Source organism: Amphiprion ocellaris, chromosome 16 (assembly GCF_022539595.1).
Source record: "Amphiprion ocellaris isolate individual 3 ecotype Okinawa chromosome 16, ASM2253959v1, whole genome shotgun sequence".
Taxonomy (NCBI): Eukaryota; Metazoa; Chordata; class Actinopteri; family Pomacentridae; genus Amphiprion; species Amphiprion ocellaris.
The window spans coordinates 14,280,312-14,295,025 of record NC_072781.1 but is presented as its reverse complement, the minus strand read 5'-3'; the positions used below and the strand labels follow the sequence as shown (position 1 = coordinate 14,295,025).

The 14,714-nt window shown below is 38.3% G+C and overlaps 1 protein-coding gene across 23 annotated transcripts in view; it reads right to left on the bottom strand.

The window, feature by feature from the left end:
- LOC111562983 (neurexin-1a) overlaps nucleotides 1–7,988 on the bottom strand; it is a 249,785-nt gene extending 241,797 nt beyond the window's left edge. For 15 of the 23 annotated variants that reach the window (XM_023261820.3, XM_055018393.1, XM_055018395.1 and 12 more), the window contains exons 1-2: nucleotides 7,816–7,987; nucleotides 4,920–6,270 (exon numbers count right to left, since the gene is read on the bottom strand). In XM_023261820.3, the coding sequence (XP_023117588.2) occupies nucleotides 4,920–5,631 (712 nt within the window). In that variant the 5' untranslated portion in view covers nucleotides 5,632–6,270; nucleotides 7,816–7,987. Of the gene's footprint in view, nucleotides 1–4,919; nucleotides 6,271–7,351; nucleotides 7,375–7,481; nucleotides 7,697–7,815 lie in introns of those variants that run through there. The other 8 variants (XM_055018390.1, XM_055018392.1, XM_055018396.1 and 5 more) reach the window with 3 other exon arrangements.
- Between the last annotated feature and the right edge of the window lie 6,726 nt (nucleotides 7,989–14,714).

Below are 14,714 nucleotides of genomic sequence, written 5' to 3'. Positions count from 1 at the left end.
ACTAATGACCTGGATCTGACTGAAAATTGGTTAATTGACTTTGCACTTAGCTGAAAATGATATATCAGTGAGAACCAAGTATTACAGGAGCTCCCTTTTTTTTTTTTTTTGCTATTTAGACTTGAGGGGTAAAGGAAACAGGGCTGATGCTTTTTCCTTTTATGTTCCTTCTAGCTTTTTTTGTTTTGTTTTGTGCACACTGGCAGAATAATGTCATACTTCAAGGCCAAGTATTCCAATTGTTGTATTTGAACGGGTCTCTATCCATTCTTTATTTATCTACACATATTTTGGCAATTTCAACACCCCCTTGTTGCACTACTTTCATGGAGTTCAAGCTTTGTAGTCTGATTATATCTGAGCACCACTATGCTGTATTTTTATAGTAACAATATATCAGTAGACTAGGATATGATGCATAATGTCAACGGAGTCGCTCATTGAGAAAAACAACACATGGAGTTACCACCTATCTCTGATGTTTCTCTTAAATCTATGGGATTTTTAGCACCTTTCAGCACACTGTTTTGGTTTTGCCCAACACAACTTGAACACAACTGAGCATGGTGAATCATTTGACAATTAAAGAGCAAAATGTAAGTTGCCAATGTTGCGTTCACAGATTCGCTACAACTGTGAACAACACATTTACATGAGGATGTGATACACTTCCCCTTGAAATTCTCACTGAAAAACTTTTAAATCCGTCGTTACGTGAAAGGGGGCAAGTGGTCAACTCTGTGAGAGAGATATAATGTAACTGTAACTGCATCCTTGCTTGCACATCTTGCATAATTCCATCAAGCAGAGCAGCAGCCTGACAGCGAGAGAGGTGTTTCAGTCCCACACTGTACTCTGTGGCTGAATGGGGTGACAGCAGCAGATATCTCTACTGACAGATTGCTTGTTTGTCTTCGCTGCTCCTGTTGTGTAATCGTGTGGACGGAATGACGTCATTTCAAAAGGTTGTAGTTGTGCATATACATGAGATTAATGGGTGTGTGTATTTAGTCATCAATGTGGGCCTTGAGGATGACTTTAAGATGTTGCTGTCTTTTGTCATCCACCATCTGGAAATGAGTTCTCCATAAAATGAGGGTGGGCATTGCAATATTATATAACACAATATATTTTTTCTTGTTATTTTTACTGATTTATTATTATGTTTTTGTACCAATAACAGCCATGGTTGAAGGCATTATCTTTTTTTTCAGATTTTCCATCCTTCCATTCATCCTATTCTTATGAATGCAATATTTTGCAAACTCACTGAGAGAACTTCTTTAAATATGGCACAAATTTCACAGTCCACTGTAACTCAAGCATGAAGTGATAACACTGGTGTTCAAAGGTCAAAAATTTATGTCACACTGCCCTCATAAAACATGTTTCTGGCCATAGCAAAATCTGTGATTTGGCAAAAGTATCCAATTGGACTCAAGGATAACCTCAAAAGTCAAGGTCACTATTGCCTCTCAAAACACATTTTTGGTCACAACTCAGGAAAAACAGAACAAAATTGCACAAAAATGACAACTAAAATTACAGCTTCACTGGAATGTCACAATGTTCTGCAGAAACACTTCTCTGACCATAACTCAAGGACAGAACTAAACAATTGAGACAAACAACTAGGAGGTGCTAATTTTATTTTCTCCTCTGATATGGGTGCACCAACAACACCTGGTTCACCCCATCAAACTTCAGAATCAATACCTCTGTATGTGTGCACAAGGGTATTTTTGAGGATTTTTTTCATTATTATACAGTATTTTTCATATGAATGCTATACAAGCTCTGGCTACCATTGCTACAGTTTATGTGTTAATTGGGCCAGTTTACACAATGACTTCTCATCCTTCATACAGATGCGGAATAATACATTTTAAATGACTCATCTTCACACTGCAATAATATAAACATTTTCCTTTTTCACTGGCATAAAACTATTATCATCAGTAGCCACCCTGGTGTGAAAATTATCATCTCCTCCCCAGATTTCTCGACTAATGAGACATACTCACACAAGCAAGGAATATGGAAACATACAGTATGAATTTCAAGGCATTATTTAATTTAGAGATATCCTTAACTATAACCCTGAAGACTGGAACATTTAACTTTAAATTAACTTCACAGATCAAGTTCATTTTTAATGTAAAGTGTTTACACCATTATAACATCCAGGGGGTTAATTATGTTTCCTTTTTATTCACTAAAACTGCTGATATTGTTGTTTAAATATATTTTGTGAGTTGAATTTACAATGCTTCTAATGATGCATTTAATGTTTTGCTGCGCTTAAAGAAACAAAGGAGTTTTAACTCCTTTCATATGTTCTTGATTGGCAAGATCACAAATAGTAACTATTCATTAGAATAATTTGTTCTTAATTAAGTTATAGCAACTTGACGTTTTTAGAGAAATATAACCAAATTAATTTCATACAATAAAATGAAAGTGGACCTTTGGAGTTAACTAGAACCGTGACACTTAATGTAATATTAATAAATGTAAGGAATAATATGGCTAATACAACACATTGTCCGTAAAATATGGATATGGATATATCATTACCATTATTATCATGCGTTTTGTAAAAGAGGGTGAAAGCTTTCCCAAGATGCAGCAATTATTAAACACATTCTGCTTATCTTGAAAAATGATTGGGCTGCACACTGGCTTGGTTGATAGCACTGCCACTTTGCAGCGTCCTGGCCTGAGCCTGGGATCTTTCTGCATGGAGTTTGCATGTTCTCCCTGTGCATGCTTGGGTTTTCTCCGAGTACTCTGGCTTCCTCCCACAGTCCAAAAATATGATGAGGTTAATTGATCATTCTAAACTACCCATAGCTGTGAATGTCAGAGTGCCTGTTTGCTTCTATATGTAGTCCTGCGTCCTCCATCCCCACCCCACTCCAACTCTGACGAGGATTAAGCGGTGTCCAGATGATGGAAGATGGATGAAAAATATTTCTGCCATGAAGTTACTTTCAATCTAAAATGACTAAGAGTTTTCAAAAATGGACAAATTCTTTCTTAGATTTTCCTCTGTAGTGAAACAACCACAATGTTCTCTCCAGCTTGGCGCAAAAAAAGCCAAGTGGGCTCTTGTGAATTCTAAGAAACTCTTGAAAATTGTCAAAGTGGAATTAGCAAATGTATTAAGTCTGCTCTCGATCAAACGCAAATGTCAGATGCCACGAACAGACGCCTCAGTGTGGAGGGATTTTTTTTATTTTCGTCGAATTTTCTTTCAACACAAAAATACTTTCCTATGCACAAAATGTCATTTGCAGTAAGCCTAGTCTATAGAATGTACCCAGTCTGCTCATGAAAAAAACAAGAAAACAAACAGTCAAACCATTTGGGTGGCATGTGGAAGTATATTTACTGCCACAGTTAATTTTTGATCTAGATTTACTCATGGTGCTTTGCTGCAGTATGGCAACACAGCGTGCAATTTCTCACTGAAGTGGAGTAGTTTAAATAAGCAAATACTTAAAGCTGCCCACCATCGAAAGCCTGTTAGTGGACTACAGCAGCAATCTTTCATTGTGTCAGTGCATGAGGTTTATAAGAAATGCTGTGGCCCTTCCCCTTGTACTAACACCATCAACAAAACCTGATTAAAGCACAAAAATAAAACACAGCCTGCAAAATACAGTGCTGTGAGTAGAGGCCATTTTAATTAATGGTGTTTCATATGTGCCTCAATAACAAATGGCAATTAGATAGGAATATCTTATGCTGCAGTAGTAAGTTGTCCAGTGCTGGCTTAATGAGCTTGTTGTTAATAAAAGATGCATGTGCCTGAATACACACACATGAGATTAGGAAGTGAAATGTAAACTAGATATGCTCGGGAACAGCCTATATATTAAAATAAGCCATAAAGTCAGCCAGTATTTGAAAAAGAATGAAAAATTAATATGAGAAATAATAAGAAAATGTATACACTCACACCCCTCCCCCATCGCCTGGCCAACAAACCCACTCCTCCCCACTACGGCAGTAAGCTACCAACCTGTGGGAAGAACTACACTGAATACCCTGAATACTGACACATTTTTCCTTACAAGCGATATCAACTGAAAGAGATTTGATATTAAGATTGCATTATTAGGCCATAACAGAGTGATACTATTCTTACTATCTCAAAGAACCCTGTGTTCTTTTTGTCTATGGATTGTCTGGGTCTAGTTTCTTTCATTACACCGCTGATTTTTTTAGCAGTAAGAATTATTACATCAGTGGGACACACAGTTCTGATGGAAATCGTGGCTTAGACATGCTACAATTTACAGATTCTTTGCTTGCTTCTTTGTTTTTTGGTAGAAAATGACATGAAAATAGACTCTAATATTGTGTACTTTCAGTAAAGGTTTGCTTAAAAGCATCATTGTATTAATCGCGGCATGTTATTACTGGATACAAAAACCTCACCCAGCTAATAGTTGGGGTCTCCTCTGTTGACAACTACACTAATCCTCTGAATATATTTTTATACTGCATGAAGTCAATGATGTCACTCGTGTTTATTTCGCCTGACTCGTAGATGATTGCTCTTGCTCTTCCACTCGTGGTAAGCCATTGGAGATGTTTCATAGGTCAACCAATCCCCACAGACCTATTTGATAAGAATGGAAGACACCTTTGGGGATGGAGAACACCTGTATGTTTTTACTAATGAGGCCTTGCAGGAGATTCACCAAACAACTGCACTGCAGATCAATGGCACACACCGTAAGAGTAAAACAAACATGAGGCTTTAGCCAAATAGAGAAAGGGAATGCATTAGTTTAGGACTTATAGCATTTACAACAGGGTACTTGTAGTTATTCAATCACTTCATGTTGACTGAAAAGACTAAAGAGGACACGTACTAAATTATGGTTCAAAGTGAGTCCATGTCTTACCTTCACTGCAGTCCTTTCCTTGGAAGCCCGTCTGAGAGCAGTCACATGTTGGTTCATTGTTAATTAAACTGCAGACTCCTCCATTTAAGCACATGTTGGCTGTACCGCAGAGGTCCTTCAAGACCCCTTCACTGTTGATCATGACGGACTCCGTGTTGTTGACCTTTATGTCTGTTATCCATCCAGTGAAAGGAGGCTGATCCTTGACTGCAGCTGATGTCAGTCGCAACGCCACAGATCGTAATTCCGGTGGTATTCCGCCAACAAACAAATGGCTGAAAACAGTCATATCCCGTCTTTTCGACTTCACCTCAACCCACTTTATCTCATTGTCCACCATGAGGGTTGTGTTCTTAAAGTTTCTCCTTATCGTGACCGTGTGCCACTGGCTGTCGTTGACTGCTGTGTCAGATAAGACGGTTGCAGGGTCGGCACAGAAGATCGAGAAACGAAGGCTTAGTTTACCATTCAGTATGAGAAGTTCTAAAAAGTCACAAAATCCCTCATCGTCGAAGTAAACTAGCAGCCCGTGGGAGCTCTTTGTTTTCATGTTGAAGCTCATTTCACTTTCACAACATGCGTTCCACACTGGAAATCTAGCCCACTGTCCCTCAGCACCCGTAAATTCTAGACAAGTGCCTATTTCTACAAAGCAGCAAATGAGCAGCCCAACCCATATGATATGGGCACCATGTGGCTTTTGTAAAACCATTGTGTGATCACAAATTCTGTAGATTGTAGGTGGGACTTATAGGGCTGTATTTACTTATATGAACCTTTGCTTAAGCAAGCAGTATGTTGGGTTGACCGTAAGAGAGTAGACTGGCATATAACTGACTGTCTACATGCGCATACGAGTGTGAACTGATGCATTGTAAGACATAAGATTAAATGCTTTAATATATTTCCATATCAATAGGCTTGGCCAACACTTACTTCCTGGAGCACACACCATTACCTCACACTGTCCAGGCCACTGGCCAAACCTCTCACTGTTCCCGCCAAAATAGTTTGAACTGTTTAAAGGTCCTCTCTGCCATGGCTATTTAGAGCAAAGTGACAGAGATTCAAATATCCACTGGGCACACTCGGTCTAATTTATGTAATTATGGAACAGTCCCTTCTGGTGCCAGTTAGTGTGTGCACGGTTTCACTTGAGTTGAAATGGCAGCTTTAATCTTCATGTTCATGCCAACATTCTTTGGCGGGTAACTGGAAGCCTTGCTCAGGGCTTTTCACCCTGCATCCTCTGTAGCAAAAAGAAAAAAATGCCATATGGAGCCACGTTGGCTGATAAGCTCAGCAAAAGAAGCGGTCTGTCTGTCAAGGCAGTCCCCAGTCTCAAAGCTCTCTGCAAAAGAAAAGCAAATTTAATACAGCATCGGCATTTTCACCATATCCATTTCCAAATCCACTTTGGCCAAAGCCTTAATCAAAAGTCTGAATTAATACTATGATTAAGGCAGAGCCAGTCAGCCATTTATATCCAGAGAGGCCTTTGTTACAACAAACACCAGCCATATCATTAGATTAAGATCACCGGGGCTTTCCAGGAAGCAAACAGCAGCATTTGACAATCAGCAGCACTGAATCCACACATTACTTGACCTCAGGTGCAAAGTGATGGTCTGGTAACACTGTCATTTAACATGCACTATTTAAGCGATGAAAAATATGTACATGCAATAGAGATGGAAAAAAATATGTACATGCAATATTAGAATTTGTGATCTAAAAAGCGCGCGTCATTTATCACACCCATACGATTACAAATAATTCAAACCAGACAGTCACAGCCAAGTCGGTAATAAAAGGAAAGCAAAACTCTGATTTAGAGCTGATTTCTTTTGAATAGAATACTACTTGCTTACAACTTCTGCAACCGCATTATCAGCAGCATTCCGACATAGAGTACATGACTGGCCTGTCCTCAGCTGGAGACCCAACATGAGAAAAAGTGCGTCATTTGATTCACAATGGTTGGTTTGTGTTAAGACGAACCAGCCGGGCTGCCACTGGGTCTCAGACCCCGAAATCTGCGCCTCACAATATCTGCCTCGTCACTATTTCTCACTCGGACTCTTCCACGGATTCTGCTTTTCTCCCATTAAAAATCCCAAACACGTGAAATATTACAATGAACCCGATTTGCTTTTTTTTTTTTTAATTTTTTTTTTTTTAAATCTCCGCAATTTGTTTGCATTTCAAAGAAAATGTAACCGCTGCACGGGCTGTGGATCGGGCTTACTTATTCACTGCACTTTGCACAGACCGAAACATCTTCTCAGTAAACTGCAAATGTGCTTAACAGCAGCGATCACCATTATTTATCTAAGAAATCACACACTCCTCATCAGAACTGAGCTTTTTACGCATATGTTTGCCCAAAACGGCACAGCATCCTCGCCATCATCAATAAAATGCCCTCATACCTTAACATCTCATCCCGGATGACAGCTCCGAAAGGGCGCACTATAATTAGTGTTATTTCATGCCCACATCTGCGGCATTTTATCACAACTCCAAAATGCCTTGGTTAAAACAAGATGATTTTTTCTTTACCTTTACGCGTACACCTTTACTTCTACGGGACAGTAAATAGTTGGCGCAAGAGGAGGAAAAAAATTGCAATTTTACGCAAAACACCGCGAACTGAGCTCCTGTAAAGCACAACTGTCCATATTTTCGGTCTGTTTTGAACGCCTGTGCTTCCAAATCCTCTTTGGCGAAACCTTCACATCAAGATCTGTTTTCAAGTGAATCACAGCATCAGCCAGAGAGAGACAGAGAGAGATGGAGAGGGATGAGGGAGGGAGAGAGAGAAAGAGAGAGACGGGTCCACTTTCACTCTAACTCCACTAAAAACCTCTCAGGCTTAGTGGTTTAAAAAAATTACCTTCAATATTATGTCCTCCACATGCGTTTCCCGATGCAAAAACAAAGCGCAAATGAACAGAAAACCGCAGGATGGAGTTAGTGCATGGAGAGCCGGGGGGGGGAAGCGCAGGGTGAAAATCCAGTTATCTTTGTGGAGGAGAAGGTGCAATCTGGTTTCCCTGTTGAGCTTATCCAGCGACTGTCAGGAGCCACAGACAGAGAATCACGTGTCTCTCCGTGATGTCTACCGGGGAGGGGCTGGATGCAGTTCCTTGGACAGCGCCGACATGCCTACATAAGCATCATTCCGCGTATGTTTTATGGCACAGGCAACTTTGGAGACGAGGCTTGTAGGAAAAAAAAAAAAAAAACTTATCAATTTGGTCGCACTGAAAAGCGCATGGACGCAGTCAGAGATAGTTTAGGTGCACACAGAGCAGAAGAGACATCTTTATTAAGCGGATTAACAGCCACTGTTTTATGTGCACAATATAGGTTGGTCTTAAAATTCTGCAGAATTATTGCAGCAGATCACATTTGACGAAAGACTTCTAGTTTCCTGATTATTATCAGATCTGGCTGCATGATGCTCGAGTAGTGACATATTTCAAGTTCAGCCTCTTCCAGGAGGATCATACTATATTTCATGCTATATATAATCCAAACATATGCTGTATAGTCAGACTTTATTGAACATTTATTTTTTTGACTTATTCAACTATATTGAACTAAATATAAACACAGCAATACACATTGTTTTATTAAATCCAACCCATTTTTTACACATAGGAGAGTGAGTATTTGTTGCTCTAACACAGGGCACCTCTGCAACCGATGAACACTGATGAAAACAACAAAGTGGGCAATATATTAAAAGACAACTGACGCATCTACTGGGAATAAAGTTAGTTAGGATGTTGATGCTGGATGTGGAGTGTTGTCCCACTCTTGGTGAAGAGTTTGGGGGAACTGTTGAATAATTTGTCGGGCAAGGATCACATTGTCGGGCATCCAGACGTCATTTGGCAGATTGTCATGTTGTACAATGCAGTTTGTAGCTATGTCTTGGATGACAAACGGCGGAGTTGTGGGCATTCGAGTGTCTAGCAACGGTCCTAACCTACATGCCAGCAGCTAGCAGCCAACAGCCCATTGACGTCTTTCTCTTGTCATCTGTGGCATCGTGTCATCTGAATAAAGCTGCATTTTAATGTGGCCCTTTGTAGTCACTGAACAAAGAGTTTCTGTGCACTGGTCACGCTATCTGATCATCGTCCTTTAAAGTCACACCTGACTGAGATGTGGATTCACTCAATAGTCGAGAATTAGTCAAAAGGTGGACAATTTTGTTCACAAGTAACTGAATTCAACCCTTTTCGGTAACAATAACAAAAGGAAGGAGTTTTTTTTTCACTTTTTCTCAAAATCTTTAAAGAAGACATTTTGATGTGTTTGTATTTTTGGTCAGTATAAAAATGAATTTAAAAAATCATTTTCAAATCATCTTTAAACATTTGTGCGTTGGTAGGCTGTGTTTTCTGATTTTCATAGATTTCTGTTAAACATTTACTGAGTGTGCAGACACATATTCAGTTTGTGTCTTATGGATGTGATGAACCTACTAAAGATCTGTGCTGTGATGTTGATTTTTCAATACATAAAAGTCACTCCAGGAGTGTATTTTTTTTCTTAGTTTCACAAATTGTAGCTTCCTGAAATGTGCTTTACAGCAGTTACAGGTTCAGATACAGATTGTTTGTCACATAGAAGAGCACAAAGAGACTTCAGTTTTTTCATTTATAAAAAGTTGTGATGGCCACTTCAGCCCACCGTCTCCCCATAATGGTAACTAGCTGTAAGCCTTGCTAATGCAGTCTGCATTTTACTCTGGTTATCAGAGCCACTTGAGCATTAGTCGCTATAGAAACACTGCACAAGAGGAAAAAATATATTTAAATTTTGCCCCTAATTTTGTATGAACGACAAATTGTGGCACACCGTGAACTATACAGCCGTGGTGCAAGAAAATGCAGTGAAATGAGACAAAACTGATCATTTTGTTGCACACATATATGTTGGTGGAGCAAATTAAGGCACAAATTTCATGTGCGCATTACAAATGAGGCTAAGTTTTACAACTAAGCATGCCTGATCCATGTTTCATCCGCACAAAGCCGGCCGTGCACCTGAATTCCTCAGCTCATGTCTGCTGCAATTGTGGTGCAATCAGTCTTTCAATTCAGTGGTGAGAAGCCGCCTTGTGTGCTTCATGTGACTGGCAACCTCACACAAAAGGTGAAAGGCAAGCAGGGTGAGGAGATTGCAAGGCACATTTCATCTGAAACTATCAAAACTATCTTTTGTTACATTTAAGGATATTTTGCTTTGGCTTTTATGGTACTGTGTTTGCTCCACGGTATAAGAGTTTAGATGAGAGGCTAAAATCTGAATTTAAACAGGCTGTATATGAATATTAATGGGACTTAGTGGCGATGGGGTGCACATATTTGAATCAAACTATGTAGATTTAGATTTTAATACTCTAGTTTGGTGATAAACTGTTCTTCTCTACATAGGTTAGTCATGTTTTCTTTTTTTTTCCTGTAAGAATGTTTGTTACAAAATATCTTGACACTACAGTGTATGCTGAACCGTAAAATCTCTGTCTTGCCAGTTTGGAAACAGGCTCTTTTCATTTTATTACTTTAGTTTGACATTGAAATATTAATGCTATCATTAATCATTGAAAGTTTATTTGGCAACACTATGAGCTTGTGGGTGGTAGCTGCGAGCTGATTTTGCAGTTTCCAGCATTAAAATTTGAAATTTCCATACAGCAGTGTAAAAAAGCGTTATATTTTCTTATATTATACCCTGAAGTGGGTTCATATCACGAAACTGGTCAATGCCACTCGGCTTACTTTTTAGTAAAGTAAACTTCCAACCCATCATCTTCCGTCAGCTTTATCAGAGAAAAACAAATGGGGCTTTGACTTTTTGGAACGGTTAGATACTGCAGGAGCCAAAGTTTACAGAAAAAATATAAAACATTGTTTAAGACTTTTGAGGTTACAGCATTGCTTGTGTCACCATGATGACAGATTGAGGAGAACAGGGAGATAGTGCATTCAAGATTAATAGAGGTCTAAGCTTCCTGGGTTTATACCAGGACAAGATAAGGCAGTTTTGTGTCCATACATTAATAATCTCTCACTTTGCAAAGAAATCCCAGTCAAGAGTTGAAAAATCTGCCCAGCAATAAAATAAATCCAATTTATTCATTAACAAATGCAAGTAATTATATTCGTTCTTTGCTATGTACTCAATGATACATTTTTTCTTTCTCTTCCCATTCTTCTCCTCATCTCTCTTTCCTGTATTGTTACTAGATCTCAGAGACCATGACTCAGAGGATTCAGTCATTTCAGTTAGGTTTTGATATACCACATACTTGTCAGATATGAAAGATTTAACCAGAGGGACAATTGGTGCTAGTATAAAAAACATTTTGAAGTTTTGAACATTACTCTTATCCACCCTTTTATTTTCCCTGAATTTTGGTCACAGAGTGACTTTGCTTTTGAAAACAATAGCATTTTTTACTCTGAACCACACACACAATTGTCTCCAAATATGAGATTTCTTAATGCAAAGTGAGCAAGTAATTTTAACTTTGACGCTAGTGAATGCTGCACACATTCGGCCAAAATCAGCAATGACATTTGTGAACTTTTACAGTTTGCTCAGCCTTTGGCTCCTCTTCTTTTCTTTGTGCTGAGCTACGCCGTACTGGTCCGGTCTCTTTACTGAATGCAGAGTCATGAAATTGATATTGATCCTCTCATCTAACTCTTGGTGAGAAATCAAATATATTTCCCCAAATGTTGGCGTAAACCATCATTTAACAGTCAAAAATAGAGATAAAGTAGGAGCGCATTTTTGCACTGAAAAACAATATAGTCTTTTAATATCACAGGCTTTCCTTATGATAAATGGATGGAGTTGTTTCTTGTAGTTTAAGGCCATAATCATTTAACTTGACTGATTTATTTACAAAGTAATGTAACTGTCATCTTTCCAATTATGTAATATGATGATGTCAAATAAAAAAAAACATATAAATGCAATGCAACATAATAACAAATGACAATAAAAGTAATCATAAAATGGTGAAACAAAGGCAGCTTTGTGCAGCTTTTTCTTCAGCTCCTCATATAAACTTGTGTGTGGGAACACTGTTGTAGCGACCAAATTCACCTCAACGTGGCAATACAATAAACATCTTCTTTTTGTGGTCTGTTTCTGCCATTTATGACAGGTGCATTCTTGCCGTGGTCTCTGTGCATATAATCGTGATTTTACAGCATCACAACTGCAAAAAGTATGGAGACTAAGTCGGTCTGGTAAAGTAGGAAAAATTATATTGTAATTTATGACTATTTGCATGTTTGTTGGATTTACAATAAGCAAAAGAAGTAGATGCAAATTTTGTAACAGTTTCTAAGTAACTATTTTTTTTTATACAAATATCGAATCAGATGAAAACTATTACTGTCCTAAAATATTTCAGTCACTCTTGACGTCACTGAAACTGTCCAATGAATGTGTTTGTTGCCTGTTATTACACAGCTTATTGTAAGTTAATTTGATACAAAACATCTTTGTAAATCTAAAAGTACAGTTAGAAAAATGTTTTAAACTGTTCTTTTTTAACTTTTCCTTTGGATGAAGGATGAACACGACATATGCTACCGTTCAAAAGTTTGGGATCACCCTGACAATTTCACGTTTTCCATGAAAACTCACACTTTTATTCACATGCGAACATCATTGCACAAGAGTTTTCTAATCATCAATTAGCCATTCAACACGATTAGCTAACATTAGTACTATTAGAACACAGGAGTGATGGAAATGTTCCTCTGTACCCCCATTGAATATTCCATTAAAATTAAGCCGTTTCCAGCTAGAATAGTCATTTACCACATTATCAATGTCTAGACTGTATTTCTGATTAATTTAATGTTATCGTCGTTGAAAAAAAATGCTTTTCTTTCAAAAATAAGGACATTTCTAAGTGACCACAAACTTTTGAACGGTATTGTACATGTGCAACTCTTATTAGGACACTCAAAAAGGACAAAAATCATCAGGTGTGGATGTAGTTATTCATCCTTTCAAAAGGTTCAAACAACCCTTGCTGCGCATGCAGAATCCACTGCTCAGTGGAGCAGTTTTGGAGCCAAATCACTGAAATAAATCTGCTTTCCAGTCCATTTTTAACATCAAATGCAAAATCAGTATTGCATCCCATGGGATCCACAGAATGCAGTTCAAAATTAATGATTACCTTAAATTTTCAGTTAGCGGTTATGTACTTGTTGACAAGCACATAATTGTCCTTATAGATCTGGTGAGTGGAAGATACTTTTCTGGCTGTCAAAATCAACACATACCTCTGGGAAAGTGCATCGTGTGCTGGGAAAAAACAGACATGAATGGACCTTGATATTATTGAACTGTTTTGCTTTTTCTTTTTTTCTTTTTTTTTTTAACTGGGCGGTGGATCCTGTACAGGACCAGAGGGACATGGTAAGCAATATTTTCCAAAGCTAATTCATCTTTCCCCAGACTAATTTAAGAAACTGTGTATATACTCTTGGTTATTCTGAACCTCCTACATAGGGCATTACTTTACTCTTGGGTGAAGGTTTTCCAGAAGATGAAATACTCTCCTTCATCAAATGAACTACTACCACAGAGTATTCTGCTATATCTAAAAAAATATCAACCTTCAATCATTTCTAACTGTTTTAAATTCTGTATTTCACTGTAGTGTACAATATTTTGCTCTGTGTATTTGACTCTGGAGTTAGTATCTTCCAATGCAGCATAATTACATCTGTCTTTTCTTTTTTCCTTTAATCCACTACTGAATAAGGATTATATATTAATTTTCTAAAGTGAGGTTGGGCCAGAGGGGTGTGGTTGCAGTCGGAGCACTAAGGTGGTTGAGACAGACATCATAGCTGCATGTTATCAGGCTCATTAACAGCTGATAGGTCTCAAACAATTCGCTCACTCTTTTGATTTTGTAATGATGCTAGGAAATATGACACATATGAACTCTAAATTGTCCGTAGGTGTGAATGTGAGAGTGGTTGCTTGTCTCTATATGTAGCCCTGCGATGGACTGGCAACCTGTCCAGGGTGTCGCCTGCCTTCGCCCTAAATCCGTGGCCCTAATGAGGATTAAGTGGTGTATAGATGATGGATGGATGGATTATGACACATATGAGAGACAAAACAAACAAAAAAAATAGCTGGCAAACACAAACTTACTGTCCATTTTAGCAACACGCTGTCTTACAGGCCCATAAAAACTGGTGTAATTGTCAGTGTTGAGGCCTGAATGTACTTGCATTTGCATTTGTCAGTGGTGTTTACAGTACAAAATGCAGAATAATTGATTGCAATTGTGGTAATAACATTACTTAAACTCGTACAAAAGCACTGTTCTTGCAATATTTTTTTTCTAAAACTCTGTAGTGTTTGGTGAGACTGTACCACCAACCTCCTGGAGTAAAAAAGAAGTCTCCAAAATGAAACACATGAATAATTGCTTTTATGTTGATGATAATGTTGTAGGACAGGTGTAAGTTTGGTAGTGCTAGAGGTACTTTGGTGTTACTGCTGGTTGTTTGTTATGTTTCTGCCTCTTTCTCAAAAGAACAGGACTTCTGATTAAATTTTTAAAGCTCCTGAGTGATAAAATCTGTCACTTTGCTCACTGTGATACTGGAAGTGTTGTACAATGTGGAAAATTCACTTAAAGGGGCTTCACACCTACACAGGGTGTTTATACCTCCAGTCAGGACTGGAGGTGGCAGCTGGGTGGAGCTATGATAGATAATGAGA